The sequence below is a fragment of the Chelonus insularis genome, unplaced genomic scaffold (genome assembly GCF_013357705.1).
Source record: "Chelonus insularis isolate UGA/USDA-ARS -01 unplaced genomic scaffold, ASM1335770v1 contig_139_pilon, whole genome shotgun sequence".
NCBI classification, from domain to species: Eukaryota; Metazoa; Arthropoda; class Insecta; order Hymenoptera; family Braconidae; genus Chelonus; species Chelonus insularis.
Window position 1 is genome coordinate 550,923 of NW_023276379.1, and position 20,806 is coordinate 571,728.

The 20,806-nt window shown below is 31.2% G+C and overlaps 1 protein-coding gene across 7 annotated transcripts in view; it reads right to left on the reverse strand.

The window, feature by feature from the left end:
• Positions 1-411: 411 nt before the first annotated feature.
• Positions 412-20,806, reverse strand: part of pnt (pointed) — a 41,225-nt gene continuing 20,830 nt past the window's right edge. For 4 of the 7 annotated variants that reach the window (XM_035096451.1, XM_035096453.1, XM_035096452.1 and 1 more), the window contains 8 exons: positions 11,295-11,411; positions 8,226-8,429; positions 6,991-7,263; positions 2,457-2,693; positions 2,078-2,368; positions 1,699-1,977; positions 1,117-1,414; positions 412-1,042 (listed from right to left, as the gene is read on the reverse strand). In XM_035096451.1, coding sequence (XP_034952342.1) covers positions 952-1,042; positions 1,117-1,414; positions 1,699-1,977; positions 2,078-2,368; positions 2,457-2,693; positions 6,991-7,263; positions 8,226-8,429; positions 11,295-11,411 — 1,790 coding nt within the window. In that variant the 3' untranslated portion in view covers positions 412-951. Of the gene's footprint in view, positions 1,043-1,116; positions 1,415-1,698; positions 1,978-2,077; positions 2,369-2,456; positions 2,694-6,990; positions 7,264-8,225; positions 8,430-11,294; positions 11,412-16,749; positions 19,170-20,806 lie in introns of those variants that run through there. The other 3 variants (XM_035096457.1, XM_035096455.1, XM_035096454.1) reach the window with 3 other exon arrangements.

The following is a 20,806-nucleotide window of genomic DNA, read 5'->3' on the forward strand; positions in this document are numbered from 1 at the left end:
AAGACATAAATAATTTAGATGCATTGTAAGATAATGAATTACTCATTACAATGCAAAAAAGTGACACTTAAAAATTATGTAACATTAAAAATATATATGTATAATATATTTATAATATGTATAAATTGTCGAGTCGGCATTTTTATTACTATTTTTATTTTCATCTTATAATAACTATCATCTTTATTTTTTTATTTTTAATCAATTCTATCTATTAAATATAATCTCTAAAACTTTGTCTTGGCAAAAATTGAATCACTTTAAAATTTTTTATAATAAAAGAGTGAGAACAGCTAATAATGACAATTATTCTTATATTATTTATATCAATCATTTCACATTTTTATCGCATGTACGTTATTATAATTAATTTTTACAATTAATTCAATTTTTTCATTTCATTATTTTTTCTTTTATCTTTATTACCTATTTATTTATAGAAAAAAAATTTATCTTCTTTATTTTTTTTCTTTTTAGGCACCAATGGTATAACGGACCCTGTCTCTTTGGTACGAACGACCGATTTTTTCCTTTATTACCGTGAAATATTATTAACGAAGACCAAGTTAAAAAATAGGAAGACGATTTATTATGTAAAAAATATTAATTAACAATATTCAAAATTATAAAGATGCATAATCGTCTTCATAAAATATAATAATACAATTATAAAATTTCCAATTTATCATTCTTTACACGGATACTTTATATATTTATCTTCATTATACTTATTCACTGCCAATAATTTGCTTTATGAAAAAATTTACCTCTTATCTATTGATAGTTAATAAAAATGATTGCCTTCGCAATTATTTGATGAAAATTCACTTTCATCTGATCAATGAAACAAACAAATTTGTTCAACTACATTAATTAATTCATTTTAATTAATTAACAATTGTTACGTTTGTTTATCACGACAGCAAAAATAAAATTTTTGGACGAAAAAGCTCAGTCTTCTTCCTTTTTTTCAGGCTTTAAATCCACCATTGCATGTAATTCTTCCGGACTATATCTGGAACATAACGATTGATTTATTTGACTATAACATTTCATAAATATAACTCAAATTATCACAAATAACTTTATTTATTAACTTTTTAATAATATATTTACCCTAAAAGACTTTGCAAGTCACAGACGAAGCGATAAACGTATCTCTTTCCAGCGGTTTTGTGGATGATATTTTTATCATAATAATAACGTAATCCACGGCTTAGTTTTTCATAATTCATTTTGGGTTTATTTTTTCGAATACCCCAACGACGTGCTACTTCATCAGGGTCAGTTAATTTGAATTCCCATCCATCACCGGTCCACGAAATAAATCCTTGGCACGATTTATCCGTGAGTAATTCTAATAAAAATTGCCACAATTGTATTGGTCCGGATCCAGTAAAGCATGGACCACCACCTATTTAAATTAAATTATTTTTAATACACTTTTATAATATTTTTTAATATTAAAATAATACATTTTTCTCAAAAATGATGAGATAAATATGTTTTTAGCATCAGGATTGATGAGTATAAAAACATTAGAGGAAAAACTTATAAGATAATTCCAAGAAAGATAAATATTTTTTTTTCTCAAAGGAAATAATGGTTAAGGAAAAAATATATGCTTGATTATAAATAGTAGATATTTCCATTTTATTAAAAGTAGCCAAATAGATTAAATAAATTGTGGCTATTTACCAGTGTATCCTGCAAGCATTGCACTTTGCAACAATGGTTTCTGATCAGGATTATTTCCCATATTAGCAGGATGATGAGGATTCGATGAATCACGAGGCCCAAGTCCTCCAAGAAATGCAGGATGATGTGAAAGATGTTCTCCAAGTGCTCCTACAGCCCATTGCTCATTGCCTACAGCACTACCTGCACCAGCTCCAGTGTTTCCACTACCCGGAACCGTTTGAAAAGGTGTTGTGTCATATTGACCATAATTTTCACTATATCCTTCATGGTATCGACCTGAAAGTTATAAAAATGGAAAATTTATATTAAACCTTGACTGAAATAGAAAAAAAGATAGATCATTAAAATATGAATAGACAGAAAAAAATTTAATTACCACGAGGATAATTTTTGAAAGGTGGTGGTTGATATTTTGGTTCTAATTGAATTCCACTTGCGCTATAAAATTCAGGTAAATTATCTAGATTGTATGGATGCGAATTTGGATGATCTGTCGGTAAATTATGGTACTCTGATGGTTCATCATAGCCAGAATAGTGAGCAGGTGTCATGTAACTATCAGAAGGAGGATTATTGTTAACTCGTAAATCATTTTCATTGTTTCCAAGTTCACTAGCCCCTCCTGCACTTGATAAATGTTCTGGTATATGATGATTTCCATAATTAGCTATAAATGAAATAAAAAAAAAATCATTAGATAATATATTCTAGATGATCAAAATGAAGTAGAAAATATTTTTACAATAAAACAATACCTTCCGCTTTGAGCTGATTCAAATTTCTTAAGTGTATGTATGCATTATTAGCATTATTGTTATTATTATTATTGTTATTGTTGTTGTTATTATTATTGTTATTATTACTGTGATTGCCACTAGGAGTTGTAGAATGAGAATTGGTAGTTTGTGTGTTATGATTGTGAGTTGGTGATGAGTTTTCGTCCCGTTGATTTTCATCTTGACACACTGGACTTCGTAAATGATTGTATCCACCTGAATAAAAATAAATACCAATTATTAGAGAAATTTTTTTCAACGAGTCAATTAAAAAATAACTGTCATTTTAAAATAGACTGTTAAACTTGTCAATCACTTGATTATTATCATATTTTTAAATAAATCTCTTTCGCTAAAATGAATATAGGACGGGGGGAGGCGTGAAAAACCGCGAGTTAGCAAGCAAGTAAACGTGGGCGTCAACCTATTCATTGATTGGCTAATATAAACTCCGCCTATTCATCCTTTTTCTCATCCAATATCTCGCAAATGATTCAAGGTCAACCTGACTTAATTTATCATAAAGACAAAAAGATATGTTCTATAAAGCAATAGCATTATACACTCGGTACAAAACTACTAAATGAAAATACTTGAGGGCAGTTGGTAGTTACGTTAAGTATTGTACACCTGCAATGTTGTAACTAAAACTCGCACCCTATTTCATGGACGGTGAGCGTGGGAGTCTGACAAACAGTCAGCCCTCACGCCATAGCGTTTGCATTTTCAATCTAGCCATAATTACATTTATAAGGTAGTATCTGGTCTTTTTGAAGGTATCATTTATTCCACGAAATAGGGAAAGGTATTTTTACCGGCAGATTATCAAATGTAAACAATAAATTATTTGTCAAGATAACTATTAAAGAGATCTTTATATTCAGAAAAGACCTAGCAGAGTTGGTAAATTTGAAGTAGCTGCCGCATATCAGCTGGAGAACAGGTGCCGAAGGCGAATGGGCACGCGCCAAACCGAAACGGACGCGGCACAGCTGCTGTCTTAGACACAGACGGTCTCCTGGTACTTGAGATACCCCATTAAAAAAAGTGAACACTTGGGTTTTTACTTTCTACATCAACGATGTCTAATAGTCAATAAGAACTTGACTGTATATTCATAAAGTCTAGTTTTTCGAATAATGATCGTAGAATCGTTCTGGATAATCAACAAGCTAAAATTGCTACCTGGAGTATGAGTAGTTGCATCCAAAGAAACTGGAGCCATTACTCGGGTGATATGCTGTTGATGATGGTGATGTTGATGATGTGTAATTGCCTCTGGTTCTTGATAAGAAGGATAATCGGCATAAAATGGCTCTTGGGCCGTTACCAAGGTATCCAACATTTGGAGAACCATTTCTGATGGTGCGTTTGATGTTGATTCGTTTATTGAGTATGTATTGTTAATGAGACTATCGGTTGCCGGCGTCTGTCCCGATCGGGACCCCGACGATTCGAGGCTCACGACACCCGCCGTGACGTTAATAAAAATACGCAAGGATTATTTCCTACGTTTCTTTGGTAAATAGTCACACTACACTTAACTGATGATTCACTTGACTAGAATTTTGTATTTAAATAAAACAATCAATTCCAACATAGTGATAACTTTATTTTTATTTATATTTATTGACTTGTTAACTGAGCATTTTAATACATTTTATTCACCAAAGCTCTATCATCAAAATAATACTTGAAGCACTGAATAATTATCCAGGATCCGTAGCATAAACTGTAGCACACATTAATTAATTAATCCTTTATGTGATTGATAATAATAAATTATCACTTGATGAATTATTGTAAAAAACAAAAAAAAATATATATTTATATATAGATATATATTTAGAGCAAGTATTTGATTTGAATACCGAAATAACGCGTTTACTCGAAGGAAAAGATCCGAGGACTGTCCACTTGACGTGAGCACGCGTGTCACTGCGATAGTGCCGCGATCCGTTTCCGCTGCCGAGCTAGCGGCTTCCCTTCTTCCTTCCCTTGTCCCCCACCCTAGAATTTTTGTATTACGATGACGAATAATGCGATAGTGGTGGATTCGAGATGGTAGTGGTTGATTGTAGAACATCAGTCTCATACGTTGCCCAAGTTTCTCAATTGTATTCGTATATGTTACTGAAAATGACGATTGGTGGGGATTACTAGAATTTCCAAAGTGGGGATAAATTGAGAAATAACAGGATGGGGGTGAAGAACCATGACAAACGCCCCCTCGAAGTCTTCAACCACCTGCTATCTATATATATTTATATATATATGTATATATACTTATACATACACCCCGGATGCTTTTAAATATTACATGAACTTTGCATATAATCTTCAAGACATTTTTTTAAACTCAACTACTTTACAGTCAAATGTCATTAAATAGTAGACTATAATTTTTGAAGCTTTACAATCACTTGTTGAAATTTTTTGAGAAACATCCAAGATAAGTAGCTACCTAGAGACGATGAAAAATAAATAAAAAGTCTAGGTCGATTATAGTAATCAGTTGGCAGGAGAAAAATGAAAATAGGACGTTTTTGTGATTTTTGAGGAACACTGATGGCAGTGATGCCGATGATGATGAAGAGAAGCTAGAGATTGAAGAAAGAAGGGAGACCGGATGCAGGGAGAAGTCTAAATTCGACAGGGGAGTCCTCACACGGTGGCTCGCACGTGATACAGAGGGACCGGAAATGCTTACCTCCCTTCCCCTTTAGCCTCGTGCCTCCTTCAAGTCCCATAGTTCACTTGGGACTTGTAATATCCTACCAAAAAGAAAGGAGGGGGCTGCTCCTCCTTCACCTCCTCCTTAAATACTTATTTTTTTTATCTTTGTCTCTTTTACCCTATTTATAACTTTTGAATCACTTTTCTTTCTCTCACTTTTTCTACTTGTCTTTAATGCTTTCTCTCTCTCTCCTTCTCTTATATTCTGAACCAAGTACGCTTTTTTTTTCTTCTTCTTCTTTTTGAGGTCTTTGGTCTTTCATTTTTGCGTTCACTAAAATGGTTTATTTCCTCAACGGTTATATGCTACCTGTGAGCATTGTCCATGTGTCGAATGAATTGCATAGAAATATCGAAAAATGGGGATATTTATTAAGCCACAATAACTTTTATGTGTATTGCGTGGGTTATTTACTTGTTAAGGTTTTTCCAAGTGATTGGAAAATATTTTCCAACAGGTTTGACCGGAATATTTTGTACACTGAGGACCAGGGTGAAGTATATTATGTATTCGTTCAAATATTGATCATTTTAAAGAGCACTAAATGGATGATGATGAAATAAAAAATAATGGAAACGAGTGTAGAAGACTTCTTGTCGAGTATATATGTATATAAAAGAAAAGAAAGAACAAGAAAAAGTGATTAAACGAGTTTTCAACTGCATCTGCTCAACTTCCTCCCTCGATTGTCAAGAACCTAGCAACGCTAGTGAATTCATTCTCTTAGTACATCTCCTCCTACTTTGAGCATGAAGTGAGCAACAATAAGTAAAAATTTACCAAGCATAGGGGTTAAAGAGGGGATATCTTTTAAGGGAGGAGCACTTGAGAACATTATAAAGCTGTATCTTAAGATCCTAGTAAAAATATCTAAGGGTGGTCCCACCCCTCTGGGACCTATTTCCGGTTGTAACGCGAGCTCAAAAGTTGAATCGTGCGGAGAACTCGCACGTACTAACATCAAAACGGAGGACGATAGTGATGATGGAGGGCGCAGTTGCGTGTCATGTTTAGCAATGAGTTGTACAGCTTTAACTAACTCAGTTGTAAAAATCACACAATATGTTTGAATTGAAATTAATATAGAATAATATATCCTAGCTGATAAATTCAATAAACAGAATATTTTTATCACTTACAATTATCTTTTAATATTGAAAAATGATTGAAAACGTCTAATTAATAATATTAAATAGATTAAATTAATTAGATAAATAATCATCACTACAGTGAAGAGATTATTTTTTTATCGAGCTCAAGATAATACACAATCATAGTTAATTAAGACCAAGCAGTGTTGTAAACTGCATGCATATACTCTTTGTGAAAAAAATGAATAATATTGATGATGAAAGTCTTTTGTTTGTAATAAATAAAAAGATTTATTGATGATAATATGTTATGATGGTTAAATTGAAAGAATAAAATTAGTGTATGCTTTATAAGGTGATCAGAAATTAATATTTTCGTACATTATTACATTGTATGTAATAATCAGTAACGATAAAAATAAATTTTAATAGTAATTTTAAATTCAGTTATCATACACCGAATAATATATCCTCGACGGGTTAACAATCGCTTCAAACACGAGACCATAAATGATTCTATGGCGTCACTAACCATTTATGGATCCAAACTTTGCTCTAAGTTAATGCCTACGTGATTTAAACATTTAATTTACAACGTGATAAAAATTTTGCCAAACTCATTTCAATTATCTAATAAATTTATATAATCTGTTAATATTGACAAATATTATTTATTTATCCTTACCGTCATTATGATAAGACCTTGGAATAGGTGGAACACTAATTGGTGGTTGAAGTGGCTGTTGCTGTTGTTGCTGTTGTGACTGTGAAGGTGGACCATTTCTTGGTGCTGATGTTGTTGAGCTTGCTGGTGTTGATGGACTTTTATGATCTGCGGGAGTTGATACGGAATTGTTTGCCCCTTCGTAGCTCAAAAGCACCCCTAGATCGGGCACACAAACGCTTTCGTATAAATTTGCAGGCATATTCTCCAGTGATGCCTTCTCCACTTCATCTTCTAGAATGGTTAAAAACCCCATTAATTAAATATTATTATGAAAAAATATTCTACAACTTGATAAAAAAATTAAATTCATGATTGTTTATCTGTTTCTAATCGATTAAATTATGATAAATATTTTTAATAAATTTTGTTATTCAAGAAATGACAAATAATTATATACGAGGAAGTATATTCAAGTATTTAAACTTAATAACACGAAGGAAAGCGAAACGACACAAAGTTTCACTAAATCATCAAGGCTATCACGACTCTTCAGTTTCCATATATCCTTTTTATTTTTTATTATTTTCGCATTTCGTATTATTTCTTAATATCCGTTCCCTTTGAAGAAATCAAAAGCAATTGCTATAAAACATGACATGCGATATTTTAACTAGTATATATTACTACATTCAGTATTTTAGTTAATTTATCTAAAAACAATGACATTAGAGTATTCTAATAATAAATTATTATTATCTTGTATAATTTTATATTTTTTTTCCAATAGTTTACCTACTCTACAATGCCTTGGACTAATTTCAAACTCATTTATTTTTCCATTTTTCTACCTGAAGCTTTTTGCAATTTTCTTTACACATGTAATTTGAGATATTTTTCTGAATGTAACCGGATGTCCAAGGGCTTCTTTTATTCTTTCCCGATAATTCCTTGAGTTTCGCGAGAATTGCAACGATAAAATAGATGACATTTAAAGAGAAATAGACGAAGAAGATGAAGGTGGTACCGAAGAGGAAGATGTAGAAGAAAAAGAATATGGGTTTGCTCTTTCATCGCGATCTGTTGGATTGATCGTTTCCGGTTCACGGTATCCAGGTGCTATCTGTTGATCCAATCGAGATTTATTGTACTACGTATTATTTGAAAGTTTTTTTTCGTTAATGTTTATTATCAAGTTTCCCTAGTCGTTTATCATTTAAATGATATCTTAATATATCAATAAAAATCAAACTGACCTTTTTGTAGAAGTTCCAAATGCTCCCAAAGGATATCTCCCATGAAAGCTGGAGCACGCGCAAGAAAAGACTCTTTCCCCATCGCACAGATTTGTTTTCCAGTCATATGTTGCCAGGGTTGCTTTGCTAATCCTTCCAGGGAAAATTCTCTAATTGCCCAGTCAAGCCAATGTGCTACTGCAGTATCTGACCATTGTCTTGGGTCTGAAAAAATAATCAATCATTTTATTTATTAAATCTATTTTCATATATAATTATTATAAATTAAGTTAAACAAAACAATTGAATGAAGTTTATGAAAACAAGTAATACTGGAAAATGAGTGTATCCAAGATAAAATTGAATAAAATTTTAAAATCAGTGATTGCGTACAACTAAGTTGAACAAAGGCACCGTCGTCAGTGTGTTGATGAATGAAAGGCGTCGAGAGTTCGTGGAAATGGGACGCAACGACGTAACAAAATAACGCACGCGACTTTTAGAGTCAAACAATAAATATATATATATATATATATATATGTGTATAAATGTCTATACGTATATGTATAAACTAAAGTAAAGAATAAAAAAAAAGTAAAAGAGAATATTCTTCTAACGGGCGGGTAAAGCTGTTGATCAAAGGAACCCGACGTGTTTGAGAATCGCTCCGATGTTTGGCCAACTGATTCCTTGTCAGTATTGTTAACAGACACTTTATGCTCTTGGTTTTCTCGCTTCGTAGACATTCCGATACAAAGAAGTATCATCGAGAGTAAGAGATAAGAAATCCACCTGGTATATTTGCAAATCATGTAGACAGGTGTCCTTAATGGTCCTTATATTGGAAGATTTTTATGATTCTTTTAAAACAATAGCTGATAAAGATATATATACTTTTCGATATTTATCACCTTTTTTTTCTATTTGTATTCTTCTTTCTGTTATCTATTATACGTATCTTTCATGAAATACTTGAATTAAAAATGCAATTCATAATATTTCCATTGATTAAATAACATTACTGTTGTGATAAAATCATCTCATCTAAAAACTGGAAATACTAAAAAAATTGCATTCATGACAATAATATTTAAAAATATCTATACATAAACACATTTACTTTTATCATTAATATTTATTTTAGTTAAAAATATGTTATTTATGATAAAAAAACACCTCTCACTTTTGGGGGCATTATGATAAAATTTTCTATCCTTAAAATATTTACACAAAGATCTAGAAATATTTGAAGTTATAATCCAGTGCTTAATGATCAATATTTAATTTATAAAAAGACATTTTAATACAACTTTATTGACTGAATTTGTTTTCTCTAGTCCAGAATAAAAATACTAAACAATAAAATTGGAGCTTCAGCTTCGAAAAGTATATTTATGAATGAATACATGGTTAGAAGAGATGTTATTTATATTTGAAAATTCAATAGTTGAACCGTAAAAAGCACTTCAACCCTTAGAATGTACTGAAATAATAGAGCATGGATTTCATGACGGATCAAATGAATTTAGCTTCGACAATAGGTAAAAGAGTTTTTCCAATGACGAATAAGACCAAACGTTGTCGTGTTGGAACGCGAGAACGCGTGCACTTGGAACAAAAGGATAGAAAGGCATCAGGGAGAAAAAAGAGAGAGACGGTTCTCTCTATAAAGAGAAAAGGTAGACGAAGTGGAACGTTCGCTCGCGCGGTTCACGGAGGTCAGACGAGGTGATCTGTTGGGTAGTACAGGAGAGTCCGAGCTGTCGAGGGCATGTAGACCGGAAGTAACGTCACACCCGCGTGGTTCTCAATGCGCATACCGGATGTGTGGCATCGGCTCCCCATCAGAGTCATCAGCATTCATGATTCCCAAGCATATTGCGTTAGTCTGTCGCTCTGTTCCATCAGCAACAGGTGAACTTATTCCCTAAATCAGCACTCTTCTTACTGATTGATATTACACCTGTATTTTTCATTTTTCTGTTTACCTTCATCAAGGCTATTCCATCTCTTCTCATGATTCAAGATTAAAATATCAGATATGTTTATGAGTTTTATTCAATTATAGAGATTCATCGAAATTAGCAAATACAATTTTGTAGAAAGAAACTATTATTTTCCATTATGATTATCTACATATTTATTATATAGATAGAAAGAATAGAATTGCAAAATTTATTTTACAATGAAATAAAAGTTAGCATACAGTTATTGGTCTTGATACATAGGTGAATTATTTGTGAGGAAATTTTTCAGTATATGTATGATGATAAAATGACAATAAATATTCCAAGAGAATGTGGTTTTTCACCACAACATGTATATCACTACTTTGTAAAGTTAATTTTCATTCAGAGACAAACATTGAAAGGATTTTTGTAAATAAAATTTTTCTTTCCATGAGAATATTTAGAAATAGTCGAGTAATATTTATTATAAATCACCTTTGCATAATTCGACAATAATAAATATACATTTAAACATTGTCAACTTGTTGCTAGATAATTACATAGCACAATATGCATAATAATTATAGTGATTATGATGATTAGAAGAAAGTATACATTACATCGTCAAAAGTAATTAGCATATTTCTCTGAAAGTTCTGATAAATTTAGTACATAAATTAAAAATTAAAGATAGTGGGTGATGTTCATCTATTTCTTTGTTTCCCCCTGACCTATTTTTCATGCTCATTGGTGCATCGTTATAACAAACAACAATGTACATATATATGTATATGCATGAATAAGGGAAAGGTAATGTGTATAAAGATGTATATACAAATATATGTGTGTTAATAATGTCTGTATAGCTTATAAATAGAGAAATGTGATTTGTGCATGTTTCGTGGAGATTTCGATTCACTCAAAAGGGGGTGATCACCGTGGCGTAACGAGTAGTCCGATTCACTCTTTTATGAAGGGACTCACGTTATTTCGCAAACTAACTAACAAACTTAAACACGCAGACTTTCAGCGAGCCGTTACTGCCTCTTCAACGGATGTACCTTGTCTGAATCCTTTACTTTTCTTTCTTTTCTTCTTTACGAAACAGTCATAATAATAGATTTATTAATTTTTCTTTTACCTTTGGTTATATTTAAACGAACTTGTTCCTTTTCCCACGATGCAAAAGAGGCTTTTAGAGCCTCTGTCATCTTTTTGTTTGTGCCAGGCGTTAATGGTGGCACTTGCGCCGGAATATCTGTAACAAATTGTAAAATCATTTTTTAATAAATATATTCTTAACTCATAGAAAAAAAAAAATTCAGTCATTTTCTTTACTATACATATTTGGATAAACAATGCCACAAAAAAATGGTATTTTTTTTCAATAATATCTGTAATTGTTTTTTAAGTTCAAACAATTCCGCATAAGATAGATATATAATTAAAGTGATTAATTTAAATTAAAATAAATAAAAATAATATCGAAATTAAAAAGAGTTTGAGAATGGGTTATTAAAATTTAACATTTTAAATTCAAAAATATTTTGTATATTTTATTTTAAAATGCATTTAATATTATAATAAATGCAATGATAAATAATTAAAATATTGTTTTAATTGTTGGAGTATAATAAAGAAATATAAATAGATAGAATTTTTCTGTTGTTAAAAAAGTATTGCAATATATCTAATGTTATTTCGATGTTTTATTTTATTCTGTATGCTAAAAAGTAATTGACTAAGTTAATGAGTTCACCTGTGACTTTGAAAAAGGGATACGGTTACCTTTTATCTGCTATTAAGATCGACACGAGAGAGAGAAATAGAAGAGAGAAAACAAAGAATGAGAAAAAGAAAGGAATGGACAAGCATCGCTGACTTTTACCTCGAAACAATTGAAATATTTATCGACGACCCCCTTCATATCTATTATTTTTTTTTTTTAATTTGTTCATTCTTATTTCATCCCTCTTACTTTGAACTACACGTGGTCCCGTATGTGTTCACGTCTCGCACCGTTTCCTCACGTGCAAATGTGGAAAAATAGAATTTAAATCGTGGGAAAAAAATGAAACTCCAAAAGACAACAAAGAAAAGAAAGTATAATTTTCAAAAAAAAATTTTTTTAATCTATCCCTTTTATATAATTAAGTAAACATATGAGTGTGGTCATATATAAATTTTATCGTATATCTATACTTGATTTGAATACCTTCAAATATATAATTAATCAAAATTTATAATTTAGTCACGGAAAGTAGCATTCAGAATATCATTTTAATCAAATTAAGTTCATACTAATGACTCTCCATAGATGAACAAAATTTTTCAAAGATTTTTTCATGAATTTTAGATTATGTTAATTTCAATAAAATATAATCACACATTTTTTTAAATATTTTCCGTATAGCCAAGTGCATATTAATTACCTATGAGGAATAAAACTATTTTTTTTTTTTATTTTACTGTGCCTGAACTTAAACGAAATTTCTTATGCCATACTTTATGTCGGTGTGAATGACTTGTCATATAAATTACAACTAAACCAGAATATTAAATGAACAATCAGTAGAAGGAAAGCTAATAATAACTTGTATACATGTAATTAAACATTTACATTTATTGAAAATTGTGTGTAATGGTTATTCAAAGCTGAGGAATATCGACTTGTTTAGATAACGAAATAATCGAAATAGAAAGGAATATTTTTTTTCAACAGGTGGACATGATTAATCCACCATTTAATAGCTTAATTAATAGTAAAACTGTGTGATAATCCAAGTGAACAACATAGTGGTATGTGAGAAGGGAGGTTTAAGCGACTTCTCACACGATATTACAGAGTTTATAAGCGTCAGGTGTCGTAGGGTGTATATACAACGGTTCAGAATATGTTCCTAGATAGGCATCGTCATATAAAACGAGGGCCGCAACTGGCGCAGGTGCAGGTGCATCGTCAGTGCAAACATTTAGCAATTTCACAACCGTCAAAATTTTACTAATATATCTCAAGTGAATTTTCAATTATTTATTATTCACAAGACAATTTTGTTTTTTATTTATTTATTATTTTTTTTTTTTTATTTTGATTATACGAAAATAAAATGAAAAAATATTAGAATAAAAAATAAAAGTATACACAGTATACTGTTGAATAAAATGCAAATATGACCTGTGACCTAAGTGACCTACATGACATTTGTCAGTTTAGCTTCGCATTAATTTACATTCTCGTCAACACATTAAGCTACATCAGAAATTCATTTTATAAAAGCACACACAAGATAATAAATAATTCTCCAATCCGATATAACTTTAATTGGATTAAAAAACGCATTCCTATGCGATCATAAGGTATAGAGAGAAACCTCTTGGAACCTATATTCTCGTTCGTTTTCTTTTCTTATATTCAGAGGAACGTTTAACAGATGGTATGGATTAAGAATCCTATTTGTGAGTTAATGTCCACTGTAGGTTACTTCCTTTTTTTGGAAATGTATCTTTTTTGATTCACCATCATTAACTTTATTGTTGTCGAAAGCTATCTACCAACAGGTAAAAATTATTTCTTTAATTATTGCTTGAATGATAAAAAATATATGAAAAAGAATATGTCTCAAGAAATTGGAAACAAACAACCCATAAGGCACGTGCTAAGTAAAGGGACTTCTCATCAGCTTAGAACCCTCGTGGAAGGCTTGATCAATGTCTTAAAACCAGCAGTAGTCCAACTGCGCCAGCTGGTATCACGACATATGGCCGAAAGATGAGGTCAAAGGCGACTCAAATAAACCCTAAAACATCAGAACATTAATAACTACGTTTTCTTCGAAATAACGACGAAAGCTGATCCAAATCCTCCTCAATTTTATGTCCAAGTCATTTTTTAAGTATCTCCACCATCTATATAATGTCATCTTTTAAGTCTTGGATGATTTTGTATGGCTGCTAAAGTTCAGTAAAAGCTACATTACTTGTTGCACATCATTATGAATACTATTATTTATAATGAATTTTAATGATGACAATTCCAACTAACTTTATTGGTAACTATAGATCGTTTTGGAGCTCACACTCCCCAAGCGACGCATAAATATGGTATAAAATAAACAAGGAGTGTATAGAGGCCGGCTGCAGATCTTAAAATGACTAAATTTAAACTCGAGTGTATTTCCGTGATGCAGGATGTTAATCTCTCCGTAAGAGGACATGGATCAGATTAATGTAATTGAATTGTCAGATAACTACTTAAAAAGCTTAACTACCTGAATGTATTATCAACACCGACTATTCAACTTTATCACGGGTTTTATCTATTTCAAATAAAATGTCACTTTGATGATTCAGAGGAATATTTTATCAGTAATTATTTATCGTAAAACAGAAGTTGGACCATTTTTATGTCTTTGGAGCAACAAAGCAATGTTTTAAAGAGATTCCAAGTTTTATAAGTTAATGTGATAATTAACCAACTCGTTTTGGAGTAGTGCGTGAATGTACATTTAAATTATTAAAATATTTCATTTCAAGTGATTCAGTAAATATATAAGTTAAAAAATAATGAAATGGTATTATTGAATGAAATATTGGAGAATTGATTATGTTTAACAGACGCTGGTTTGATTGGGCAGTTGATTTTTTTACTTTGACCTAGAAAAGAAATGTGTTAAAAATGTTGAAGAAGGGAAATATATATAAATGTATAATGCAACAAGTCCTCTGATTTGTATAACTACTATCATAAAATGTGCGTGTTTCACTGAGATACTGGTCCGAGTGTGCTGTAGTGATAGTGCCACTTCCTGAGTCACAATCCAAAGAGATTGTAAATACCAACACAACACACAATGTCCTTATAGGCGTGGTAAGAACATATTTGTGGTTGATTTATATTTTTATGAGAAGTTAAAAAATCAGTTGGATAATGGACCAATTATCACTTTACTGATTAGTTTCTTACTTGTCATTATTTCCTAGTTTTTCTTGATAAATCGACAAGCTACTGAGACCAACTGGATAAACATTTTCGTTTCTGAGTAATGCACGAATGATAAATACATGTTGAAGTGTATTATTAATGGCGGTGGTTCGCCGAGATTGGTAAAGCTGATTCTTGATGTGTCGATTGTTATGGAAGACACATCGTTAGCACGGGCCATGGATTGACGAGAGAGTCGAGGACTTTTACCGATGATATTGCCGCCAACCATTGGATCACCTATCAGCTAGCGCGGGAATTTCAAATTTATCTTCAAGTCACGTCCACCACCCGTGTGTTCCATCTTAGTAACTATCTCTTTCTTAAAAATATTTTTTTTACTCTTAAACATTACTTTGACAATAAGAAAGCATTTTACTCATGCAACAGGTGAGCTTATTTTATTTGCATAAATATTTTTATTATAATGAAAAATTATAGACAGAATGCCATGTTTTATATGATAATGGTTTTCAAGGTATTTGAATATAATTAATTTTTAAAATAAAAGATTTTTTTTAATATTGGATATAAATTTAATAATAAAAAAAGGTTTCTATGAAATAGTATGCGAAAATACTTGAATAAATTTGTTGCAAACTTAATGAAAAACCGAGAATGAAAAATGAGAAATAAAACTGGGTTGTACAATTGTCGTTAAACGCAATAGAAGTAGCAGTAGGTTTAGATATGATTGGATGACTTTAAAATTACGTATTGCCAATAATAGAGGACCTGATTGCAATGAATAGAGTATTGTATTGTTTTACGCTTGAATACATACACGTATGATTTGATCTATGGAAATATTACGAGTCACACACGACCTGTTTGAATCAATTGTTGATCTAATTGTTTGTAAAGAATCACAAATCAGATATGTATGCAAGTTATTTTGTTTTATTTATATCAGAAAGTAATGAAGCTAATAAATGATTTTTTTTGGTTAAATTTTAAAAATGATTTTCTTGAAATGAGTGTCCTCTGGTACTCATCTATGAAAATGTTATGGCGCACGTGCACGTCGTCGTTGTTATAACGCCCTAATTTTATCCTGACGTAAAAATAAAAGTAACGACGACGGCTGCCTGTTCATGCGACATCATGCTTTCGATCGTGCCCGGAAGTTCATCTTATAATCGAATTTTATAACATCGTTTATTTCTGAACCACTAAATTCTGCGAACCTTCATTCTTTGATCGTGTTCTTGTTACGAAGTCAGTGTGAAAATTTTTTGTCAACAATTAAAATGTTGAGACGAGAAGAGGTCATTTACAAATTTCTTGAAATATTTATGTATACATACACATCCAGAGACTGTTAAGAAAACAAAGGGGTATTTAATTAAATATGACGACAAATGATACAGAAAATTAAAAAGATAAATTTAGTGATGTTTAAAGCATCAATAATTCCATTGACAGAGACTTATTTTATTTTATAACCGTGAAAATCATAATATGTATGTATCAGTATTTTATTATTCATCGTTTAAAAATAGAATTAGCCTTAAAGTGGTAGAATTGAATGTTGATCGGAATCATAAAAGTTCTCTTTCTTCCTCAAAAGTATTTAGATGAGTTTGTAAAATCGAATTTAAAATCATCACCCTACCTCGTGGCCTATTGAAGGATTTCATGGCCTTGATTCCCATTCCGACGTGTTGCGCGTCACCTCCGTAGTCGACATACATCAGTCTTATTCTTTTTTCTCCAACACTAATTCGAATTTTCCACAACAGTTTATATATTATAAAAATGTCTTTAAATTGTCTCGAAATTCAAATAAATATCGTCAGTATTGTCTTGGCATTTATTTAAATATAATTAGATAATTATATGATAAATAAAAACAGAACAAATCAATTGTTGCATTTGAAGAATATTCATAATTATTTATCCCATTTTAACAAAGAGAGGAGCAGCATATTCATAACATTCGGTGTTTAATATAATCCAAATTTTGATAAATAAATAAATAAAATATATGTTGAGTTTGAGTGATTTCTAAAACATGTGTTTGCTATTTATTCATAAAATCAGTGAATTCTATTTCCGTGTGTACCTGCCGCTGCTTGCGCAATGACTTCAGTAAGCAAACGACGAAAATACGAATGTCAAGCTCCACCTTCTCCTCTTATACTTCCCCACCATAACATTGCACTTTGTTAAGTGGGGAAGAGGGAGGGAGATAGGGAAACAATGTCTTCAACTAAAACACACGATTGAAAATCTCGACACTTCACTCTACACTTAAAAACTCCAAAACAGCCGGAAATCACAGGCTAATAGGGTCATTGTGTCAACAAACCAATCGGTGAAATGTTGTAGACCCTTAAATGTGTACAAGGAGGTATGTTTATATGTCCCCAGTGAACTTCCGGTGTATAATTTAGCCACTTTTCACGTTCACAATGTGATCCTGGATACACGCGGAGCGCAGTCGCAGTAAATGGTCAGATGTTCTTTAAGAAGCTGTGACGAAGGCCACTCAGTGTATCTGTTTTTCGTCGTGAATTTACTGAAAATACGTCAAATAGTCGGGGATTTAATAACGGGGTAATTTTTGTAATATTTCTTTTTTTCTCCTTTTTCAAATTTTAGCAATAGAAATGATGATATGATGAATTGTGGCCGCGCGTGAAGCAAACTAAAATACAACTAAAGTGCTTGAACGTCCAAGTTAACCATCTCAGAAAGAAGCAAGAGGAAAGGGAGAGACACTCAGGAAGGGAGAGGAGAAATGTGTTTAAAAGAAGTAGAGAGGGGACATCTCAAGCGGCAACGTTCACGACGTTCTCCTACTGCTATGCCAGTAGTTTTATGAATGAATACCCTCTCGACGATTCATGCACATGCGCAATCCCGCACCTGTCTCTCTTCTCGTGCACGGCTCTTTGTGGCCATGCCGCGACCGACATCCGCTTCTACTGACAGAGCGCGTTCATTCATAACATACTCAATAATACTACGAGAATCAACAAAACATTTTCATTATACCATACTATATATATATACATACCAGATTTATTCATTTATCAATCCTCATCATTAATGATTTATACTCTTTTTTACTTCCCTCCTCTTTTTCGCTGTAATTATCATAACCATTTAATCTTTATTCTTTCTTGTATTCACTGATAATTAAATTGCTGCTAATTACTGAATTGAATATCATCATCAACTTTATCTTATGAGAATACGAAAGATACTTTTAAAATATTTTCAATTTTAAATATCTTCTTTCAGGTTAATGAAAGAAAACAAAAAGGAGCAAAGAAATACATAAAGATTTTTAAATTCTATTGTCTTCTAATACAATAGCGACACGTAACAACTCCATGTAGATATATGTTGATGTACACAAGAGAGGCTACAAATGAAAGCAGAAAAACAGATAAAAGTATAGGAAAATTGATGTCTAAAGGTAATATTTTTTTTTTTTTCATTTTTTAACAGAGTCTTCAATTTACCTGTTTTAATTCTTTTTGTGTTTTTTTTTTTTTTTGTAATTGATCGACCGATCGATCATGGTAATTTACGAGAATGAATAGCTCGTAATTAGCCGTGTCGTCTTTAATGAATCATTAGCATACAAGTATAACGGGACTTGTGTATATTTTTACAATAATATACGATGACTTTTATTTGTTGAAATCAAGTTTTTTCAGTCTGACAAAAAAAAGTCAAGTTCATTAATTTGTTAATTAAAGTAGAAGGAGAATCGAATAAAACGAGTTCATCGCAAGAGAGGACTTGGACACACGAGATATATTCAAACCGGAAGAGAGGAAGTTCAGTGCTACAAACACGGATTACGAGGCCAACGGAAGTCAAGAGTGACCAATGAAGAATCGAATAAGAAGGAAGTGGCGCCTGCAGGTACAAAAATTCAACTTCAACTCTCTTTTTCTCCCTTTTACTCCCCCTTTTCTCACGCTCACTCTTTCTTTTTATTTTCTTTTCTCTTTTTACTTCTTTTTTTTCCACCAAACCACGTGTGTTATTTTGATACAGATTATTACGTTTATATGAACAAACCATATATTCATACTAATAATTTTTTTTTATTCAATAATTATATTTATCACATAACGAACATTTTTATATTTAGAATGACATTTATACTATTCAATCATTAACTTTTTTGTTTTTATTTTTATATCAGTTAAAGATTACTTTAGAATAAATTAATCTCCCATTAAAATACAGTTTTATTCATTATTTTACTTTGTAGAAGACTCAATAATCATTAAATTTGATAAAATGTTTACACATATATACAATTAAATTTTATTATTACATAATTTACTCTAATTAAATAATTAAAAAAATTAATTAGAGTTTAAAAATATATGTATATACAAACTGTAATAAAATTGGTCTTTATAATGACTTTTACCATAATAAAAATAAATAGTAAAAAATTTTATTGATGTAATAAAAATCACCACCCGTACGATTGAAAATTAATAAAAATAATAATCATAAAATAAAATAAAACTTTTCAATGGGATACTTTATTAAGATATTAGATAATCAATGAAAACAAAAAGATCAAAGGGAAAAGTGTAAATGTTAGAAAGGACCGGAAGAGCTGACGGAAAGAGAAGAAGCATAATAGTAGTAGTAGTAACAGAAGTAGTATATGTAGTATACATAACAGTATAGTAAGACGACCGGAAGCCCTGAAGGTTTAGTGATTCAAGTGGGCCACCGGAAGTGGCCTTAGGCCCTCAAGAGTAACAGAGAAAAGCAATGAAAAAAAAAAGAAGAAAAAAAATGGAAAAACTGAAAGATATGCACGAGGACAATTTTTGAAGAGGGTTCAAGATTTATTTTAAAACTCTTCTACATCACACTAATCACAATCAAACTGGTGACACATCTGCTCATAGTTTAATATTATCATAAAAATATAATTGGTGCAATTAAGATCGTTACGTAAGTTTGAATAAAATAAAAAAAAACATACATTAAATTATAAAAAAATTGATAAGAAAAATCTAAATGTTGAGTTTATTGTTGTTGATGTTATTATTTACATAAAATAGAAATGTAAATTATTACAAACACGTAGAGACGATAGTGCCGGAAATGAGCAGTTGTCTAACAATAATGTACTACAGTACAGCAAGTGAGTCAGTGAATGGGTCGAAAACTTGACACGGTAAAGAGAAAAAGAGAGAGAGAGAGAGAGAGAGAGAGAGAGAGAGAGAGAGAGAGAGAGAAAAAAAGAGAATCTCCTCCACATGAACGATAGTACGACACGGCTGGCCACTTGCATACTAATGATTTACCTTTTATTTTACAATATGCTCATAGTTTAACTCATTTTTACTTTCTTCGCTATTTTTTTTCTTGTTATTCACTTGGTCGTACTCTGATTATTTTACTATTAGTTGTGTAATATACGAGCCATTTATTTTACTACATTGAATTTATGTTATACTAGAATGAGAATGAAGAGTTCATTAACGTCTTCTATTATATCGATATAATATTTAACAATAACGAACTACTGCCTCCATTTTGTTTATTTACTTTACAAATATTTCAACATAATGCAGAGTGAAAAATAAATAAATTTCTTTAAAGCTTTTTGTCTTCTTGTATTTTTGTAAACTGTCGAAAGTAATTTAGTATTCTAGTAATTGTCATTAAACTTGAGA